Source organism: Nannobrachium achirus, assembly GCF_963921795.1.
Source record: "Nannobrachium achirus genome assembly, chromosome: 19".
Taxonomy (NCBI): Eukaryota; Metazoa; Chordata; class Actinopteri; order Myctophiformes; family Myctophidae; genus Nannobrachium; species Nannobrachium achirus.
In genome coordinates, this window is record NC_137826.1 from 29,182,290 (window position 1) to 29,206,138 (window position 23,849).

Genomic DNA, 23,849 nt, shown 5'->3' on the forward strand with positions numbered 1-23,849 from the left:
TGTATTTTGGATTCATGTCAATTTGTGTTTTCAGATATTTAACCTGCTCTTTCCCCCCCTACATTGAACCTCTTTGCCAAAAATAGCCGATCTACAAGCTCACAACGCCTCACAGCGCGAGGTGTTGTGAGCTTGTAGATCTGCTATTTTTGGCTAAAATTCAGAATATGGACGCTAGGGTTCAAGTGGTTATTATAAAAAAGGAGAAAAAAGTTTCTATCACACAAAGATATGGAGGACCCCCTGTAGTAACTCTGAGGACCCCCTAGGGGTCCCAGACCCCTGTCTTAGGGACTCTCAGAGTTAAATTAACACTCAGTGTTGTACTATACGGTATGTGGTTAAACACATTGTTAATGGGATTAAGTAAATATGTTAATTGTTTTTAGGCATGTCCAGTGGCAGAAATATCAAAGCACACAGCACAGCACTACAAGAGAAGGTAGGCTGTTAATAAATAAAATAAGAATCATCAGGCTGTTCCTCTGTGCCCCCAGCCCCCACTACAACCCCACACACTCTCACAAAATAACGATAAGAAATAAAGAGGCTTAACGTCTGCAATGGGTGACAGGAGGCAAAAAAAAGAAAGAAAAAGAAAAGCCAACTGTGACATGTTTGTATATTTTTGTTATAGATTCAAACCTGTCATGTAAGCTATGTGGTCTCTATCTCTGCATACCACACAGGAAGAGTGTGTCAAGAGGATGTCTTATCGCATGAGGTTATAATTCTTGTGACAGTCACTGAATTGTGTGAACTGGTGTATAAGTCGCTAATTTCCTGCAAAAACAACTTAAAAACAACCGCCATACTATTGAATATTCAAGGAAGAGATAAGGATAGAGGCAGTAGGTGGGAAAGATAATAAGAAGAAGGAAAAAATGGAGAGCAGAGGAAGAGACAATGATAAGAGGGTCAGACAACACAATTGAATAAGAGGATGTGCAAGTCCAGGAGTGACAGAGAAGGGGACTAGTGCATGTGTAAGAGATTGGTAGAGAGAGGTAGAGAACGAGGAGAGAGAGAGAGAGAGAGAGAGAGAGAGAGAGAGAGAGAGAGAGAGAGAGAGGGAGGGAGGGAGGGAGAGAGAGAGAGAGAGAGAGAGGGAGAGGGAGGAAGTGAAAGTAAGGGAGGGAGGGAAGGAGCCCAACACTTCAAGACTAACTGCTGAAGTGTGTCAGCTGTTACTTATGGGTGGAGGCAGTGGACCTCTGGCATTAGTGGGAAGTCAGGGAACAGAAGCACACATCCAAAGAGAGGGAGAGCAGAGGGTATTATATCAGGTGGTTGTATCTACACGAGTGGAGGGGAGAGACCCTCCTCTCTCAAGATGAAGAGTCAAATCACCAACGCCCTGTCGGACTTCTTCTTCGAGTACGAGACCCCGCGCCAGGTGCTGGTGAGGAACAGGAGAGTGGGAGTGGTGTGCCGACTGATACAGCTGGGGGTCCTGGCTTACATCATCGGGTAAGGTCTCTCTTGCTTGTTTATTGCACTGATTCTCAAACTTCTTCATGTCAAGGACCCCCATTTGACAAGATATGCCAGATATGCCAGAGAAGAGAAGATTTCTTTTTTACAGCTCTAGCAGTGATTCCCAACCATTTAATTTCAAGGACCAGTTTGACATTAGTCTACAGACACCCATTTAATGGCATTTCTATCTCTGGGGCCCCAATTTACAGTATATTGTAAAATCGTTGTTAATTTAGAGTGTACAAATGGAACCAAATTTGTTTCCATTTGTACACTCTCTGAGTTACAGACCCATAAGGGTCCATTTGGTTCCTAACAATCATTTAGCTGGGGACCCCCTGCTCCCCTGGGGATCCCGGACCCAACTTTGAGAACCATTGTTTTTCTGTGTTGTTGGAGGGGACAACAGGGAGAGCCACTGAGGTAACATTGGCTGGTGTGTATGGCTGCAGAGTCTGTGCGAGTTTCAGCATGCATGGATGCAGAATCAGGGTCAGAATCTTAATTCTTTGCTTTGACAGGTATATTTGCACATACAAGGAATTTGACTCCGGTGTATTGTAGTAAATATACTATAGCTAATAAATGTACATTATCTCAATATAAAATTAAGTTTTATGTAAATAAATACATCTCCCATTTAGGCCTGACCTAAGTTTTCTGAAAAACAATATTATTCACAAATTAGCCAACAAAAACAAATATGTTGCTACATACTGTACATGTATTGTAATACACTAAATAGTGTTCCCCGCCTGAATGGTACAACATGACATTTCCTTGAACATGTTTTTTTTCTGAGGTGTGTGTGTGTGTGTGTGTGTGTGTGTGTGTGTGTGTGTGTGTGTGTGTGTGTGTGTGTGTGTGTGTGTGTGTATACATACATATACACATACATAACACACACACAAACACACATACACACACACGCTAATTATAATATTGGGGAAAAATGTGACCGTTTTTCACGAATAGGTGCACTTTGCGGGGTGTAGACCTGATTCATAACTGAAATATGAAAAAGTAGCCTATACTCTTGCTATGGAAAATGGACTTAACTCCATTAAAGAAATAATGCAAAATTATGCCACAAACATTGGCTGTGCTGCAAACAGGCCAGAAAGACAAAGGAGAAAAACGCCCCGCTTATAATATTGCCTAACGCATGCATTTTTCGTACTCCTAAATTCAAGTCAAGTCAAGGCAAGAATAGAGAATTCCTACAAACATACTCACGTCAGCCACCAAATATTTAAATACATGTTCTCTGGAAGATGATTCATTGTTGTACATGTGTACTGTGCGCGCATGTGTGTAATCTGAGGTTGCACCTGTAGGCAGAAGAGGATTGTATGTGATGAATAAGCTTAGACACATGCTATCACAGATAACAATCAAATTCAACAAACAGAGGTATTATTACCATACGTTGGAGGCCACCAGAAAAAATAAATGTATGTTTTAATTGTAACAGCCAGATATTCACTACATGGCCCTCGTAGTTTTTCTTCCATTATCCAGCTTGTTTCTGCATGGTCTATGGTTAGCATGGTATTCTAAGACAAGGAAGTTCAACAATGATGACTTGTGGTTATTAGTTATTAAATTATATTTATAAGAACACATAGTATCATCCTTCATTCCTTGACTACTTACAGCCTGGCGTTGCAATGTCATAAGATTAGAATAATAATAAATTGCATTTTTATAGTGCTTTTCTAACTAAGTACTCAAAGCCCTTTACAATGGTTCATTAGGGCATGTCATTTATAGGCGATAAAAAAAAGAAAGATCTACAAGCTCAAAACTCCTCACAATGCGACACATTGTGAGCTTGTAGATGGCTATATTCGTTATTCATCCATCGTACAAGGAAGTATAGGCTATAGGACACAAGTCAAGTGGTTAACTCTTTAGCCTCGGGAGCCTTCATTTAGCTGACATGGTAATGTGGGTTTAGCTTGCACAAATACAAACAAGTACAAACAGTTCAGTCGTAAAGGATTTACATGTTTTTCAATATCAGGGATCCCATAATTTGGCAGTCATGAAAAACCTCACTCCACTGTTCTTCCAATTTTCCTCCCTTTCCTCCCTTCCTTCCATTTCCCATCATCTACTCATCACAAGCTATAGCAGACATTGATGGGCTTTGGGGAGAGATGATGATTAGAAGAGACTGTCTAGGGTTCTGCTCTTCACAAGCAGCCAGCAGCCTCAGCCGCCTTCCTGTCAGAGCACAGGAGCAGACAGCAAACATGCAGTGAGCAGATTCAAAGTGAAAGAATCTTACTCATGTTAATCTTGCCTGACAATACATTTTATTTCAATGTATTACTATTATTATTAGTATTATTATTATTAATGATTAATTATTATTATAATTTTGTAGTAATGGTAGTTAGTAGTAGTAGTAGACAGTATAGTAGTAGTACTTTTGTGTCCGATTTAAACACATTTAATTCATATTGTTTCCAAAACCAGACAACCAGTAATGGATTAAGCTGTTGAGGTAAAATAATCCTAAATAATTGCCTACAATATCCTTAAACAGAAGAGAGTAAATGTGTATTCTTTAGCTCTACTTCATAGCCAAACAAAGGGACTAGATTTAAGCCAAGTACACATGAAATTGACTAGTTGCAACTTGCAACCAGTTGCAGCACCCGTTGCAGGTCAGTGCAGTTTGGGGATTCTGTTCTGCCACTTGCAACAGCAAGTCGTTGCGATGATTTGAATTGACTTGAAAGTTGCAATCACTTAATTCTAAAATTGTGTGTTTGCAACTGGACAGTCCACATCCAGGCACCAAGCTGTAACAAATGTCAGTTTCCACCACAGCAATAAGTGATAAACAGTCCTAAACTGGACAGTAACAGATGGTGACAGACACACGCAACAAGGCGAGGAGCAGAGATAGCTCCAATTCCATAGCATGTCAATTATATTATATATGTAGCAACTTTTTTGTTTGCGATTGGACAAGTTTAATCACTTGCAAATGCAATGAGCTGTTTTTTTTTTTTTTTTAAGATTTGTTTTTGGGCTTTTTTTTTGCCTTTATTTGATAGGAGAGTAGACTGACAGGAAATGGGGAAAGAGATGGGGAATGACATGTGGCAAAGATCGTCCGGATCGGGAATCGAACCGGCGACGCCAGCAGGCATCATAGCCTAGTGTGTGGTATGCGCCTTGATCACTAGGCCAGCAGGCGCCCCGCAATGAGCTGTTTTGAACAGTTTTGTCACGTTGAGAAACTGTTAAGCTCAGTCCACACCAATGATTCGCAACGCAACAAGTTGCAACTGCAACCACTTAAGGCAGCTACATGCTCTAATTGTACCCATCCACCCGCAAAACGTACTACAAAATGACGTCACTGAGTGTATTCCAAACACTCATTTATTTAAATATGTCCAAATTCATAGCTTTTCTAGCTTCATTTCCACATCTTCCGCCAAAGTCAAAGTTCGAAGCTAACTCTGAACCCTTCGCAGAAAGGCAAAATCTCATGGTTATACAATTCAGTCCAAAACCTGAACCCTCTATCCTGGGCAGATACAAAGTCAGCATGGGAGCAGGACATAGGTAATGAGATCCCAGATGATGCCATCTGGAAACATAGCATTGAGCACTTGTACCAGTGAACTGTACCGTCATGAAACTGTACCTTTTCCTATGCAAACTTCTAATAAAGTCTTCAATCAAAGCACATTGATACATTCACTTTGTATTAGACATGGTCTTATTCAGGTTAAGGTCTTCCATCAATTACACCACTCAAAGGAGAAACTGGCTAAAATGTATCCAAACAGACTCCAAGTGCCCAAGATATAGCCACAGCCCCGCAACTGTAGACATACGTATGTTCTGGTCCTGTCAATCCTAGACCTCTGGAACAATACATAATACATTTTCACATATCTTCAACACGACAATAAAACCCAATCCATATACGGCCATCTTCAGGGTACTCCCCTCCGAATACAAGCCTTCAAAACACCAGTCAAACGCTTTAGCCTTTGCTTCACTTAGTCCAACGTCTCATTCTCACTGATTGGAAATCCACAACATCACCTTCCTTCCTCCTATGGATCGAGGAGATGATGAAATTATTGCCGCTAGAGAAAATTAGATACTCTACATCTGGGACACTAACTAAATGTAATCTCATGAACTTGTCATTCATTTGACATAAACATGCTTGGCTGTTTATGGTTGTCTATGTTTGGATCTTAAGGCAGCGGCAGGGCCTGGTGGTTGGGTTTGCCTCTCACCCCGGTTTTAGATTGAGGACAGCACTGTCAATTGCTGCCCACATGATGTGAAAAACGATACTTTTAGCTTAAAAACTGAGCAGCGGTGATAAGTAGTGAGGTGGGCATCTCACCACACATACTACACAAGTACTACTGGGCAGCAAATACAAAAGGAACACATCCAAAGCACTCTTCAAAAAAGTTGAAAAGCTTTAATATAAATGGCTAGTTCATAGTGGAACAAATAAAATGCATGGCAATATGGTTTGGGCAAACAAGAATAAACAAAGAATAGTGCCTTGTATTCATTTATATTATACTGATGTTTATCTCCTATTGTTGACCGAAGAGCACCTTCCAACAACTTTGTTGTACCAGTTTTAGAAAGCCGTAGGCTTCCTCCTTTTCCGTTCTGGTACTGGGCAGCAAATGCTTATGAAGATTACACATCTTCCCTCTCTGTGTGCGGAACCAGATAGCGATCTTACTTCGCTTACTAGAAGTGTTGTAGGATGAGGATCCTTAATTCATTTCACGCTAAAAGTTTTCTTTTTAATAGTTATGAGTTCTGTTTTCTCTGCTTTTCCCCTAACTTTCACAATCTGATTAGTGTAACCAGTTTGCTGGTTCTGTACTTGGTGGTGAAATTAATATGTTGAACACATCCTGTCTTGGAGGCTTTATGCCAACAAGCTGTTGCTTTATGTACTAGATACTGAACAGCAGTCTGTATGTGTGCGTGTGTGCGTGTGTGCGTGTGTGTGCGTGCGTGCGTGCGTGCGTGTGCGTGTGTGAGTGAGAGAGATAGAGAGAGAGAGAGAGAGAAATACTCTAGAGCAGGGGTGTCAAAACATTTTAAAAGGGGCCATATTTGAAAATACGAAAATACCTTAGGGCTGGCTGCATCTCCTGTCATACTGAACCTTTGGACCATAACAAAGTCACGCACAAATGCATCACATAACAACAATATCAATAGTCTTTTCTTTGCAGTGTAGCCAAATGTAAGCCACTCATGCACGGCATTGCTATTATCTTAACATATATAGTCTTTTGTTCGGTGCAATGTAGCCAAATGAACCAGGTGTGAAAGGTTCTCTACAAAAATAAAATAAGTGGCTTTCTTTCTGATCTTGAGAATGAGACAACACAGCAGTTAGAGAACAAGCAGTACTAAGAAGCCCTTACAAATTCTACCGAGAAATAGGCTATATGATCCGGTTAATTTCAAAACACACAGAATTTCACATAACTATGGCTGGCCATAAATAATACATGTTTAGGAAGGAAGTCACAGGTCATATCAAATCTGCCCTCGTGGCACGATTGGCCCCCGGGCTGGACTTTGGACATATCAGGCAGAGGGAGAGAGAGAGAGAGAGAGAGGGAGAGATGCCACCTTGCCAGTGCCAATGTGCATTCAAACTGCCCACCAGCTGTTATCCTGGTAGTCTAGGGTCATCTCCTACCTAGACAAACAGAAGCACACAAACATGATTTCTGTCTGTCAACACGTTACACAAAATGCTCCAAATTAAAAACAAAATGAAGAGAAAAACACTTTACTATAAAACTGACATGGTTCCCATTTCACACATATTTAGAGCTGCAATTCACTGAGAGAGAGAGAGAGGCCTATATATCTGTGCAATTGGACAACAGTGTCATTTGTGCCTGTGTCAGTGTGATTGTAAATTACGTGTAGGTGCGCCACCAGAGATGACATACTGTAACTACAATTTCTGTCATTACTCGCATCATGTGCTGCGGTGAAACATGCTGCTTGAGGGCTGCTGTTACAGAAACGCTGAGCTTACCAATTAATCTACCCTTGCCTTGAGAGTTTGGCTACTGAGATGCTGTGCTGACAGGCCTAAAGCCTAATTTATACTTCCTCGTAGGATGGTGCCAGTTGTCACTTCAAGTCAAATTACATTCCATTTAATCGTTTTTCATGTGATCACATTTTCGACACCATTGTACGATGAACTATAAAATAGGTTCTACACTGCTTAACAAATGTTAATAACGAATAACCCGCTGGGGTCCAGCATCCACTGCTACTAGAAAGCGCTCTAATTTTATTTTTTAAATTATGCTTTCAGTACAGTACAGTATACTTACTGTATACATGAGTTTCACCTCTACAGCATTACAATTTTTTTGTATTTAATTTACCTGTTGTATAATTATGCTTCCTATGTTCCAAGACAAATTTGTTATGTGCACACATTCAGCTTCTGCATCTCATTGTTTCAATACAGGTGGGTGTTCATCTATGAGAAAGGCTACCAGTCCACTGACCAGGCAATCAGTTCTGTCTTCACAAAGATGAAAGGTGTGGGCTACACCAGCGAGAAAGGACACGAGAGAGAGAGAGTCTGGGATGTGGCAGACTACGTCTTCCCTGCACAGGTTGGTGATCGCTTGGAGGAGGACCCATACTTGGCTAAATGTGGAGAAGTGCATGCCTATGTGAATGTGTGCAGGAACAAGACTTGTAAAGGAGATATTTAATAATGTTTATGATCCGCAGCAGCAGTCTACCTAACAGACACGTTTCGGCATGCAGGCCTTCTTGCAAAACTGCACCCAGTATATTCATAAAACTTCTCCAGACTGTCCTTGAGTTGAGCGAGCCTTTTCCCTTAAAATGCAGGAAGAAGACTGTCAAAGTGAATGAACATTAACTGAATTAACTTTGGCCGTCAAGCAAGGTCAAAATGCTCTAGAGCCTCAAGCTTCAAGTCAGTCACCAAATACATTTTTTATGATATTTTCCTAAAGTGTGTCACAATAGCCTTAAACTAAATACGTAATATTGTGTTGGTTGGAGCGCATGAAATTAGTGAAGTCTCCACAAATTTAGAATTGCTGGAGGTAAGACACTTCCTTCCCATAACCCATTGCGTGCATCCTGCATGAGGTTGAACAAAGTGGGCAAACATACTTCTTTGTTTGCTTAAAATGTCTTGTTGACTGTGGCAGAGAAATTAAAAAGACACAAGGATAGCTGTGTGTTCTTTGAAGTGTGGGTGAGTGCACCTGCGTAATTCAGAACTGGTTAAACAGATGGGTAGACCTGGCCTACCAGTTACTAACAAACAATATAAAAACATCACTTGAATGTAAGGTTGTACACTTTGATCTGATTCACACGGGACTTTATTACATTGTGTACCCATGTAATAGAAATTCTCCCTGATGTTAGTGCGACACCTTCACATGGAATAAGTAAATGTATTTTATATTTACAGTATATAATAATATTTTACTCTAATTGTCTGACATTATGCCCCGGAAATGATTGATAAAGGTGCATAAGTGTCCATCTCACCACCTGATTATGCTTTTCTGATGGATTTCAGCTTGCTCTTTCTATGAATTGTTCTCCACAACACTTTGAAAGTAATACAATTGTAACCAAATGGCTTTAGGTAAATGAACACAGGGGACTTTACTGTGCATGCTGTAGCGAGAAGAGATTATGTTTCACCATAATTTCCAACGCAGCCTCTATAATTCTTGACTGGGAAAGAGGCAGCAGAAAGGTGAAACTGAGGTGCAGATTCACACATAGCAGATAGTAGGTTATTTACCCAGGAATCTTTATTTGACAAATTAACAGGGATAATATGCACAGGATTAAGACAACAGACAACCTCCATAGTTATTACAAATGACCAGAGGTCTCCAATAATCCCAAGTCCCAAATCAGAACAATTTCCCTTGGCCCGGGGGGTGACTGGCGTATCCGTCTGGGCACCAAGGCTGCTACTGTAATGCCGCCTGAGAGCTTGTTGCGGGTTCGAATCCCATTCCCGACGACCTCTGCTGCGGGGCACTCCCCATCTCTCTCCCCCATTTCTATCAATAATCATATCAATAAAAAAATCTTTCAAAAAAAGAACAATTTCCCTTGAACATCATCAGCACCCCAAAAATCAAGGAGTATTATTTGTCACTACTCACAACAAGCAGCAAAATCCAAGTGCTGTAAAGTCTGCAAGACAGTTTAAACAATATAACAACAATAATAAAGATCTAAAAAGAAAAATACTGAGGAGACCTATAGCAGCTATAGGAAGGGCAGGCTTTAGTGACTCATCTCTCCATCTAAATGTGTTGCGTGTGTGTGTGTGTGTGTGTGTGTGTGTGTGTGTGTGTGTGTGTGTGTGTACTGTATGTGTGAGAGAGTGAGAGCGAGATGAATGTTGACATAATACTGTATACCATATAGTACAAACATCAGCTGTTCCTTTGTTGCAGAAAGGACACAGGCATTCAAAGTCATACAGTTACTCACTGTGACAGATAGTCACAGGCAGAATAGCTCTTCAGCAGCAACGCCTCTGTCATAAGGACGCTTATGGTCGACATGACCCAGGGGGAATCTGCCGGTGTCTTGTTTCCATGGTGACCTTTACAAAATGTTATTACTTGCATCAGAAAAATGCCTTCAGAGGACCCTCACCTGGGTCAAACGCTAACCTCTTAAATGACATGTGACCTCACTCCCCAGCATCTTGACACGGTGACTGGCAGCCAGGGCCCTTACAGGTCAAATCGTTGTCAATGCATACAGGCGGCGGTGGGAAAGTATTTCTTACTTGAGCATAAGTATCAATACTGCAGTGTAGAAATACCTCTGTTACAAGTAAATATCCAAATATACTTGAGTAAAAGTACAAATGTATTGGTATCAAAAATGTACTTAAAATACCATAAGTAGAAAGTACTCATTGTGCAGAATGCCCCATTTCACAGGTTTTCAAATAAAAAATCACACCCAATGTGAAGTGAGCGGTGGTCGTGCTTGCATAACGTCTTCAGACTAGGATTTAAATCTAGGATATACAGGCTATGCTACACACACACGTTTTGCTATGGCAAAACGCTGAGGAAAAAGGCTACAGACATACGACATATGACATCACTAGACAAACATGATGCTACGTACACACATTTTGCTATGGCAAAACGCTGAGGAAAAAGGCTACAGACACACGCACAGCCACGTATAGGAGCGGTTTACCACCGCTCAAAAGTATTGGAAATTGGAAATACTCAAGTAAAGTATACATTTCTCAGAATTGTACTTAAGTACAGTACTTGAGTAAATGTACTTAGTTAGTTCACACCACTGCATGCAGGTTAACATACCCACACATGACACATTTACATCAGTAACAGAATTGGACTCGACCTGTGTTTGCCACCTACTGTTAGTACTGGGGAAAAGTTTCCCATCCTGCCTTTGAGGAAAACGTGTTTATATTTACGAGGCCTGACAAAATAGTGCCAGCTAATTTGTACTAAATGAAGCAGTCCTAAAAGTAAGGTCCCTCCATTTATTCCCATAGCCAGTCTGCAGATCATTTCCACTGGAACAGTGACTGGTGGTAATCATCATACATTATATCCCTTATTAGGATAAACTATTTTGAAGAGGGATTCATACCTCTGGATGTAGTGATAACATTGCATCCTGATGATAGAGAGGATAAACTGGTCAAATTACTAGTTTGTCCTTGCACAAACTCATGCTGTAGTAGACTGTTGTTTTTTCACGTACATTCCGATTACGACATCAGACATGTGAGTCAACACGTCCCTTCAGATTCCTAATGTTCTATGCTGGTATACTTCTTTAAGTTCTTCCCCCAAATTAATATACTTGTGCCAGGGAACGCCATACAAGATTTGTGTTAAAATGTTTCAAATATTTCCCATGACATTTCTTTAAGATCTTTTGAAAATAGCAGAGCTACAAGCTCACAATTCCCTGTCTTGGGTTAAAGGGATATTTCACTGTCAAAAAACTTTTGGTCATTTTAATCATCTAATCAGGCATTTATGATTACATTTACATCAAATATCTAAATATTGAATCAAGCAAATTAAAATCTGTTCAGGGTGTTCATAAAAGCCTGATTAGACGATAAAATGACCAAAAGTGTTTTTGAAAGTGGAATATGATATCCCTTTAAAGTTGTTAGACTGATTTTGCCCCTTGGAAGCTCCTTAATGACCCATGAGGGTCCCCGGATCCCACTTTGAGAACCACTGTTACAAGGGGACTTTACTTGAGTATTTCCAATTTTCACTACTTTACTTTACTTACTACACTACATCTCAGATTCAAATAGTATACTTTTACTCCACTACAATTATTTTAAAACTTTAGTTACTACTAGTTACTTTGTAGTTGATTACTATTACAAAACATACATTACTCACTTCAAGCCTATATACATTTCAGCCATTTGAAAATAGCCGATCGATCTATAAGCTCACAATGCGTAGATCTGCTAGTTTCAAAAGATATTTTAAACATTTAAGTAAAGTACTAAGTAAATTTTGATACAAATACTTTTGTACTTTTCCTCAAGTAAATGTTGTATTCCAGACTTTAACTTGTAACAGAATATTTGATACTTTTACTTAAGTAAAAAAACATATAGTACTTTTTCAACCACTAAAGACGTGATTGTGATACACCTAATTCTCCTTTCCCGCTCTCATTCCAAACACCTCAGGGAGATGCCTCTTTTGTGGTGATGACAAACTACATTTTAACTGAAGGCCAGAAGATGGGAAAATGTCCAGAGGTACAGTATGTGAACATTCTCCATGTTCCTTAATGCACCTCCCTTTTTTTTCCTTTGCTGTTTCCACTAGGCTAGCATATTCACTTGGAAATTATGTCCATATAAAGGAAAACAACACAGGTCTTATCATGTTGAATCCGTTTCATGTTGAATGCCCATAACTGGGCATTCGGTCTGAGTTCTGTCATCTGTATTGATGCTAATCCATCTAGGTTGTTTGTATGAGGATTCCTTTGACGCAAATCTCTTTTATAATGTCAATTTCTGAATCCTCCGGTTCAGATTCAGAAGCAGGGACGTGCAGAGAATGTTAGAGAGGCAGGGGCTAAAATGTCTAAAAGGGCCTTTTGGTGAAAATATCGAAAATAGCAGACCTCCAAGCTCACAACGCGTCGCACTGCGACGCGTTGTGTGCTTGGAGGTCGGCTATTTTCGGTGCGTGATGCCACACTGAACTAAGCATAATCAAGTCAATACTGGAGATGTGTCGTAACAACATGGATTTCTACACAGAGAGTGAAATTCTTTCAACATAATAAGATGCTGCATTCATGTTCAGGGAATGTTGGACAAGGCAATTCTCTTGAATGCTGCTTTCATGTATGGCATGGAGAAGAGGGCTTATGCATTTCTTTCACCATAGTAAACAAGACCAGGTCAACCTGGTTGTGCCAGACCCCCTGTCTGTCATCATCATTTATGACATCATGCCTTTTGTAGGCATGTCATCATCATGTCATCATCATATATACCCTTTATATAGAAAAGGGACAGACCGACATTTGCTTATGTAGGCCTACCCATTTCATGGGTCTGGCAAAAACTACATTCATGGTCTGAAGAGGGCACTTTTTACAGACGGATAAAAGGGCAGGGGCTCAAGCCACCTTTGATGACTATGTGTGCAAGTGCCTGTTCAGAAGCGTTCACACATTTACAGCACAGTACCAAAACATATACAGACTGACCACGCATCATTGTGTCTTACAGCTCCCGGGCAAGCATGGCTGCAGTTCAGACGCAGACTGTGATGAAGGGAAATACAAACGTACGGGGCATGGTAAATCCTGACGGCGTGACAGTGTGTCCTCAGCACCGCTCACTGACTAACCGTCTGTCCTCTTTAGCCAAACTTCTTTTGCCTAACCCCACCCTAACCCACCAAGCTTCTCATTACCATGAGAAACCTCTGCCACCTTTTATTGATTCTGCTCATTCTGATCAGTTGATCATAACCTACTGATTATTATTCTGTTTTAGTTTTTTTAGGGATGGTTTTGTTGTAATCAGAAAGAAAAAAGAAAAAACCTGACACAAGTTCCCATTACGTGCGGCCTTCTCAGGACACGCTTCAATGACAGGTCTATCATCATCTCCCTTGTGTCAATGAAGTGAACGACCACGTTGTGTCTTGGAGGAGTATATTTACAGAGGGTTGTGGTTATTTGGTAACCATAGTTGACATGAACAGCAGAAGCGAAAACACGCTATCCCACATCTAGCTCCCATAGCCATGACTAATTGCAAATACGCAAAGATAAACATTTACGCTATTCATGCATTCCTCTGCTCCTGCTCCAAGGGGGGAGAAAGGAGATTGGGATCAACAGCCTTGGTCTTGGCAACCACACACAATTTGAGTAGCTTATCCCCTGGCTTGCAAAGTTGGCAGAAGTCAACTAGCCGTGGCCCAGGCAGGTAGACACCCATGTATGCATATTGACAGGTGTATGCAGGTGTAGCAATAAGTACAGAGAGGCTTAAACACACAAATGACTATGAATATTTTTTATAGGACTATGACCATTACTCCCCACTGTCCCTAGTATTTCCACATCTCGGCAATAAACATCAGCTTCAATCAGACTTATATTGGCTGATGCTTTAGATCTGTCTGTGTCACAACAGTCATGTTTACCTTGAGGCGCCTGCATCCTTGATGGGGCAGTCAGAGTCACTAACCCTATAGACATCTAAACATAGGCACCACCCCTTAGCTATACATGCACTCGTAGACCCTAGTTAAAGGTCAAACAAGAAAATGAATCTCCATCTATGACGTTCACACTCCCCCGACACACAATGGGAGATGGTGATAACAGAAATGCTAATCACATGGAGAAAATTACACTTTGAAATCAGAGATAAATGGAAGTGCTGTTTCTGCATTTGCTTCCAGCTCGCCGAACCAATTTCCCTCCGTGTCTGCACGCTAATTGAAGATAAGACCAAAAGAAGTAGAACAACGTTTGATAAAAGCTTTTGCTGTGAAAGACAACTTACTCTTCCCTCTCCGGGTGCTAGGCACATGTGTTATGCCAAGGGTCTTCAACAGGGGGTCCGGGACCCCTAGGGGGTCCTCAGAGTTACTACAGGGGATCCTCAAAATCTTTGTGTGATAGAAACTTTTTTCTCCTTTTTTATATTAACGACTTGAATCCTTTAGCCAAAAATAGCCGATCTACAAGCTCACAACGCCTCGCAGCTTGTAGATTGGCTATTTTCGGCAAAGAGGTTTGGTGTAGAGGGGAAAAAAGAATGTCAAGTTTATTAAGTACTGACGGTTCAATGGTTAAATATGTTTCTGAAAAGTGAAAACACAAATTGACATGAATCCAAAATACACTGACGATTGTGCTGTCACACGATGAAATTACAGTATATGGAGAAAGTTATGGGGGTCCCTGCTTCATCTCTCTCTCAACTAAGGGGTCCTTGGCCTGAAAACGTTGAAGACCCCATGTGTTATGCTGTTACTCTGTTCGTGCTCCGTCTTTAAAGATTGCCACTCAATCATGTCTATCCTCCGTCCCCAAGGGCACATGACCGGGGTCTGTGTGAATGAAACACAGACCTGTGAGGTGATAGCCTGGTGTCCTGTGGAAGACGACCACACCATACCAGAGTACGTACAGGATTTTGTAATGGCTTTGTTCATCGTAAAATATTATGAGACTGCATATTTATACAGTCTACACACAGTATACAGTATGTGAGTGTCTTCATGGAGCTGTTTCTCTGTTATTCCATTCCCTCCAGTCCTCCCCGCTTGATGTCTGCAGAAAACTACACGCTGTTCATCAAAAATTCTATCACTTTCCCGTTATTTAAAATTACAAGGTAACAGACTCTTTGTATCACGTTAAATTGCAGCACTTAGATTGTTTAAGTCATCAAAACGTGTCAAAGCACATTAACAAATACAGACATTATGCTGCAACACAGAAGATAGACAAGGTTTTGTCACCAGTCAACAGCTGTGTGAGCAACTGAATACATAAAATACGTTGTTTCATTAGAATTTTGTTCACAAATCAATGTTTTTATCTATGTTATCTATGCATTAAAATGCAACAATAGCATAACTTTGACTAAAACATTATCACACAATGATGTTTAGTGTGTGGGAAGTTATCTAGTTTCAAACAATGCAGAGATGTCAAGAATCAAATGGAAAATCAAACAATTGACGATTTAGTTTTGGTAAATAGTCAGACTCAGCAGTAATGCCAAGTATGCAATGAGGTGTATATTCAGTGTATTAAATGCCACATCACCAGTATGATCCTTTAAGATTGGACTACAGAGTATGTATGGCTATGTAACTACTGTAGCCATGTTACAATAATGGCTTTTAAACGAAAATTCAAGTATTATTTAGTTTGTTCCTGCACTACTGAAATGCTCATCTAAGGTGATATTTGTGAAAGGCTAACCCTAACCCAAGGTTGTTCTTTATTGTTACATCTAGTGCACACTATAGAATCGAGATACATAAGAGTAAGTGTTGGGCTTCCTTCACCTAATATGGCAGCATAGGTAATAATAAACAGTTAAGAAAAAAGGAAAGTGAAAGAGAGAAATAAAAAAGAGAATTTTATACTAATAGTAAAAGGATAATAAAATAGATCAGTGTATAATATAAAGTGAGAGAAAAAAATAGTAAAAAAATAATAATTTTATACAAATAGTAATAGGATAATAAATATAGATCAGCGTATAATATACGTACAGTATGTGCGTGCCTTGCGTGGCATATTATACGGATAAATGCTGATGGTGTAGATCAGCATTTATCAATAGCTGCAACAGTTCCTTATATATACAACAGTTTATGTAGGAAGGTGAAATATGTTATACTCAGTGTCTACTTAAGGATAAAATAACACTATGACACCAGAACATGACTGGAGCCAGACACACAATCTATATATTCCCAACTTAATGTTTTCCAGGACAACATTCCAAAGACATATGTGGTGAAACACCACACTAATCTAAATAAAAAACGTTGTTCTGGATAAGACCATATATGACCAGCAAGGCAGCAATGCAAGCTGTGGCTGCATAACTATTCAACCATTTTCGCCCTATTAGGCTATACTGAGTATATATAATGCCGAATAGTGAAAATAGCAGATCTACAAACCACAATATATGAAAAATCATATGGTGTGGAATGGACACAAACTTTTTAAACTTAAATGAAAACAAAACAGGAGTTATATTTTTTGGCACTGCTCCATCCAACTCAAATGTCTGTTCCTCCGTCAAGAACCTTGGTGTCACCTTTGACAGGAGGCTACCTTCACCTTCAACAAACACATGAGCTCTGTTTTAAAATCAGTTTCTTCCAATTACATCTACTAGCAAAGGTTAAACCATATCTCCCACCAAAACAGCTGGAGATGGCAATCCATGCTTTTACAAATCTTTGCACGGCCTGGCCCCGCTATAGGCCTAATTGTCCTAACTTGTGGAACCCTACACAGAGCACTAAGGTCAGCCAATCAGTTGCTCTTACAGGTCCCAAATAGGCTCAACGGGCTGATTAGTAGGGCGACCGCGCCTTTCCCGCAGCCGCCCCTACGCTTTGGAACAGCCTGCCCTTCTTTATTTGAAGTGCAAACTCTATTGAGACTTTTAAATCCCTTAAATTCTTAAACACACCTTTATTCCTTAGCTTTTAATCACACTTAAGTTTATGTCTGGATTTGTTTGTTGTACAGTATGTATCGTTGCACTCCCACATTATTGTTGATGTTTTTGTTTTTAGTTGAACAGCACTTGCAAGTGTGCTTTATAAATAAATAACAAATAAATGATAATAAATGCTTCATAAATAATGGACCTTGATATGAAAAGGGTTGAAAACCATTATGATTAATGATAACGACCACAACTAATTGTCTTTTCAGGAGTAACTTGGTGGAGAATATTGATGCCAAGTACATTGGCAAATGCCTCTATGAACCAAAGAAGGATCCACTGTGTCCCATATTCAGACTGGGAGACATAGTGAAGTACTCAGGCTTTAATTTCGAAACAATAGCCAAAGTGGTAAGATGTGCTGCATAGGATGTGTTGGTTGTGCATGAATGTGTGAATGACATGCAGTTGATGAGCAATGTTCCATTTGATATAAATCAATATTACATCTGTACTTAGAACACTTTTATTTTGTTTAGAACTTTAGATGTTTGTGTGGGAGCTGACATTAGCGGTGCAACAGTTAAACAAACACAACAATTTAATTGATCATGAAAGATAATCGATCATCAACTTCAGTAATACAGTAAAAAAAAATCATACAACACGGTTTCATGACAAACTATACTGTAGAATGGCTTGTGGTAAATTAGACTAATTGATTTAGTCAATTATTTAAAAACATTAAAACTATTATTTCATCATGTCAATTCATTGATAGACCTATGTAAACCATATAAACAGATCATTTAAAAAAGATGTTCTCAATTATTCGATTAATCAAAAAAGTAATTGATAGAATAACCACCAAGGAATAGCATCCCTAGCTCAGTGGTTCTCAACCTTTTCAGGCCGCGACCCTCAAAAGAATCATATTTTAACTGGGGACCCCCCACCCTACAGAAGCACTTGGAATTGTAGGAGTTAGCATTACATTTGGTTTGACTCGATCAATTCCATTGTGAAAAATTTTCACAAGCCTCTAATATTTGACAATTTGGACAATTTTTGACCAGAGGTACTAAAAAGGTCTAACTCATACAGTGCCAAACGACTTTTAGATCAACTTTCTCACTATGGACTTCCCTGCCAGACGACTTAAATCGACTTTTACTTTTACTTACTTTTACTTTTTTTGGACCCCATTAAATCTAGTAAACATGATTTCAATCGCGATTTTGCATGTTCCACCCCCCATACAACCCCATCTTTCATACAGGGCAGCCATCTTTGCTTACATAATGTAAAACATAATGGCTATTATCTCAAGAATGCCTGAACGGATTTCCAATCTTTTTTTTTTGTTTGAAAGCTGTGAACAGCCTGCACAAACATGGTGCATGATCTGTGCATGGGCGTGCATGATCTGTGCACTATAAATTACATGGAAGTCTATGGAGATTTTCTGGCAATAATGCCACTCGAGGGCATATTTAATTGGCAGTGTCCTTAAATTGTCGTTTTAGAAATGTGCAGATACCCTGTATACACTTCAACTTTATATTGGTTTGTTTACTGTTGAGTGAGAAAACAATGTTAACATTTAGCTTAACATCTGGGGACCCCCCAAAATAATTTGGGGACCCCTCTGGGGGTCCCGACCCACAGGTTGAGAACCACTGCCCTAGCTGACAGTATACTGTTTGTGTATGGTACAGGGAGGGGCCATTGGCATTGTGGTTGACTGGACATGTAACCTGGACATGGATGTCACTAAATGTAAACCCAAGTACACCTTCCATGGTCTCTATGGAAACCCTGCTGAGACAGACAAAGCCAGAGCATCAATTGGCTACAACTTCAGGTAAAATATTATTTCGCACTGTATCGTTTGCTGAAGCCCATACAGTACATGCTGTGTTTGAGTTTATATTACTTGCATGCCAGAGGAACTGTTACTGTAGATTACATGAACAGTAAGACTTTATATTAAGGTTGGGTCTATAATGCATGCATTATAATGCACATATAAGGCAACACTTGTTATAAATGTTTATAATTATGCATATTACAACAAGGTTCATGAAGTATAATAACTTATAACTAGAAAAAGTGCTCCTCAGAGCACAGGTCTCCGCCAGCTCAGGTAGGTTATTGTGGGCCAGCAATGGAATGGAATGGAATTCGCCAATCTGGATCGAATATGAAAAATCTGACTATTGATCACATGAGATATAGAGATAGAGATAATGTGTACCGATTTGAGTGATGTATGGACACAATCTGTAGGATTAATTACAGTAATATAGACCTATACATTTGTTTAGCAAAGATATGCCTGCCCTTCTCGTGGCACTATATAACAAGACAATGTGAAAAGGGTGTCATGTCTTCCTCGTGGGAATGTGCGTGCAAAGTTTCACGGAAATCAAGCACTGCGTTGATTTGAAGCATTTTGTTCAAAACGAGCCACTCGTGCTAACTTTAGATGCCAATCTTAGCCAATCAGGATAGAATATGAAAAAATCTGACAGATCCGTTTGGTTTCATGACTACAGAAATAATGTGTACCGATTTGCGTGATGTTTGGATGAAATCTGTAGGAGTAATAGCAAGAAATGTGTTTTGCAAAAATCAACCTCCTGGTGATGCTATAAAAGGCAGATGTGAAAATGTTGCATCATGCAATCATAAATGATTATGAATGTTATAATGCCTTATAAGCGCATTATAATGCATTATAAATGTGACTATAATGCATTAGCCAGAGTTTTCAGTGGTCCATGAAGGAATTGCATGTGGCCCCTGATCATGCATTTAGAAATCCATTTTCTTTTTATTATTATTATTATTTTATGATTAAATTATGTTCCACTAAACTGTATGACCTGGTGACGTATATGATGACGCATCAATGTTGTAATTTACTTGGAAGTTGGAGGTGAAAACATTGTATTGGGATTCTGGAAAAACAATTTCCAAATACAAAAAAGGTAGTTTGAATTTCAAGAAGGGGAAGTGTACCAGATTTCCTGGTTGACATTTACATGAACCTTTTCAACTTGAAATCCCAATTGCTGAACAGTTCAGAAAGGACGGCATCAGTAAAACCTCTGCACCACTGGTTGATGAAAACACCTAAGTCACCATGAAGCTAATTATTAAAACCTTTGTCGCACCGACAGCCACTTGTTTTATGGGTATAAAACTGCCTTTGGCCTCAGTTTCATGGTCTCATTTCTAATTAGTTAAACTGTATGTAAGGATATGCAGCCTGGCACCATTCACTACTTCATTCATTGTATCAGCAGATTATAATAAAACCAGTCAAAAATGTTCTATAATTGTTCAGCCCGTTCAGCTTAAATGAGGCTTCTGTCAAATCAAGACAAATTTAAATTGGTGACGTTTTAAATTCAAGTTCAAAGTCACTCACTCTGTAGGGCTGTTCAGCAATCTTTGACCATAATGTAATAAACCAGGTCCATTTTTACACTCCCAGGGTTAAATGAACAGTCAATTTTACTCTGCAGGCTCTGCAACTGCTATATAGAATCTTTTAAGAGACATTTCGGAGGGGGACCTATCTTTGGAATGAAACCAACCGGTTGGTGTATTATTTGTTGGGTACAAGCCAATGGCGTTAAAAGCAATTTCTATTCCATTATTGACAATTTCAGAACAGCCTTGTTGGGAGTTCTGTGCTGATTTCCCCATACAAATGTCCAACACCTTCCCTCATTTATTATACTAGAAGCTGGGCCGCCCTTCGGGCCCTTCGGGCCGCCCCGGCGTCTAGTCGGCGACCTGGCCAACTCGGGAACGATGTAAATAGAGAATGAATGCCCCGCCCTTTAATGCAAACCCCATTATACCTGTTGTCATAGGACCTGTTTTGACCATCTGTTTGCCTGTGTCCATTTATGCCCATATATGGAGATATCTGTATCTGTCTGTCTGTCGGTGTCCATTTTATGTCCATATATGGAGATCACTGCAGATATAGTTCTGGGTCCATTTTATGCCCATATGCCCATATATGGAGATATCTGTCTATTTGCGTCCATTTTATGCCTGCCCCACCCTTTAATGCAAACCCCAATATACCTGTTGTCATAGGACCCGTTTTGACCATCTGTTAGCCTTTGTCCCCACCCTTTAATGCAAACCCCAATATACCTGTTGTCATAGGACCCGTTTTGACCATCTGTTTGCCTTCTGTTAGCCTTTGTCCCCACCCTTTAATGCAAACCCCAATATACCTGTTGTCATGTTGTCATAGGACCCGTTTTGACCATCTGTTTGCCTTCTGTTAGCCTTTGTCCCCACCCTTTAATGCAAACCCCAATATGACCTGTCATGTGGTCCTGTCCTATTGGTAGGTTTGCAAAGCATTTCTTGGAGGACAAGGAGGAGAAAAGAACCCTAATGAAGGTGTTCGGCATCAGGATAGATATCATTGTGCAGTCACTGGTAAGCACCGTGTTGGAATAAACACGCGCGCACGCACGCACGCACGCACACACAATATGCTACTGTACATACACTGCTGGCCACTGCATTAAAACTACACGTTAAAGTACATTTCTAATCAGCAATTCATTCAAGTCTGTAGACATGGTCAACACACAAATGCAAAAAGTATACTGTATATACCGGTATATGATTTAAAGATCATTTTAACATCTTGCTGCTCTTTATAGGCAAGGAAATTTGATATCATCCCAACACTGACGGCTATAGGCTCTGGAGTGGGTATATTTGGCGTGGTGAGTTTCAACATGAATATACTGTAATACAATGTGAGTTACAGTTTTCTATGATATGGCCAATGTTGCCTCTATGAAGGAGCATAACAGTGATTGTTGATTTTCTTTACAGGCAACTGTGGTTTGTGACTTGGTGCTGCTAAATTTGCTACCAAAAAGAGAATTTTACCAAAAGATGAAATTCAAATACGGGGACACACATACCTCTACGCAGGTGAGCTGTATGTTGTACAAGAGTTTTCAGATAAGACAGCCAACATCCAGTTTAAACACAAGATGGCAGCAGAACGGCATTGAAGTACAGCTGCACACAGTCAAATAGTGTTAAGTAAACACTTTAGTGTGAAAACATGGACCCATAAGGGCCAGAATAAGACTGGTACAGCTACAGAGAAGCAGGCATGAACAAGATAGATATGATTAGTGGCACAACAGCTTATATGCCGTCTCTTTGAAGGTCACTGTGCTGTCTCAGTCCTCTTAAAGGAATGCAACAGAGCTTAAGTTAACGTCTGCACAACATCTACAATATAACACCACCTACACGAATGAGATCAGATAAATGTTGTCTGGTGTTCTTTGAAAAGAACACCATGTTCACTATGTAGATCATGTCAAACTCTATTAGGTCATCATACATCATTACAAGGCAACACAGCTCTTTACTATGACAGAAACCCTCCCATCCCACATGGTTTAGACAGCCTTGATATAAATACGGGGCAACACCAAGCCAATGTTGAGTTCAATGTGTTCAATGAGTTAATCTATAGCCTTATATATATATATCCTTAATATATTCTATCTGATGACAATTATGTAATGATGTGGAGATACAGTAGAAGGTACACAGGGATGAGAAATGGGAGGGAGTCTAACGTTGCGGATCTTTACAGGAACAAAATTCAGACATGTGTATCACAGAGAAGGACGGATCCCAAGTAAGTGGCTCTTGCCATTCCACTATTTAAAGGGGAAGACCACCCATTTTCAATATTCAATACAATACAAACCCCATTTTTGGGGTTTGTAACTTGATGACATCACACCGTTGTACTTTACAATACAAACCCCAAAATCAATCTTCCAGTTCTAGGCAACACAGAAGGGGGGAACTTTTTGTCTATTTCCACACAACTCCTCTAAGGTATATTAATGATATATTTCAATGTTGAAAATGGGTGGTCTTCCCCTTTAACAACTCATGTTGGCATTTAGCTACATTGTCCTTCAGTGTATTTGAATTGATATAGTTTGTATTGTAATAATGATAACATTTGGTATGATGATTATCTTACCTGCTGTTTGTGTATATTGTAGGAGTGATGGAAGAGGCGACCCATGAGCCATGCTGCTGTGACTATACACTCTGCACCTGGATTAGCATTAATAGATGAATACACACACATAAATATGAGAACTTCGTCAAAGTTCAAATGATAGATTCACAACATGTCCGCCAGTCTTCAGTTTTCAGCAACCCTCGCCATCTACATCTTTGTACGAGAACAAAGGACCGCCATCACATTCATGAGGTCACCCATGGTGACTATGACTCTAGCAATTCTATGTAGAGCCACATATGTATTTTATTTAGCTCAGTTGTGTGTTCTTTTGTAGGTAGCTCATAAATAGTGTTTTTTGTTTGTTTTGTTTTGATAGTGTCCTTCGTTGTACCCTTACAAGTGAAAAGCACTTATTGCATTTATTTGTGACATTTTTGTGTGCCACACTTTTCTTACCTGTGACCGCTTATATTTTCTTATATCAAAAACACAATCAATACACATACAACTGTCTGT

The 23,849-nt window shown here is 39.8% G+C and overlaps 1 protein-coding gene across 1 annotated transcript; it reads left to right on the top strand.

Annotated features, from left to right (window-relative positions):
- Positions 1-1,303: 1,303 nt before the first annotated feature.
- Positions 1,304-23,373, top strand: p2rx1 (purinergic receptor P2X, ligand-gated ion channel, 1; the record flags this gene model as incomplete). The annotated part of the gene is made up of 12 exons (XM_080749366.1): positions 1,304-1,470; positions 8,003-8,153; positions 12,278-12,349; positions 13,340-13,409; positions 15,167-15,254; positions 15,389-15,469; positions 17,548-17,689; positions 18,997-19,142; positions 21,661-21,751; positions 21,982-22,047; positions 22,160-22,261; positions 23,368-23,373. The coding sequence occupies exons 1-12, from the start codon at positions 1,334-1,336 to the stop codon at positions 23,371-23,373; spliced, it is 1,152 nt and encodes a 383-aa protein (XP_080605492.1). The 5' UTR covers positions 1,304-1,333.
- Between the last annotated feature and the right edge of the window lie 476 nt (positions 23,374-23,849).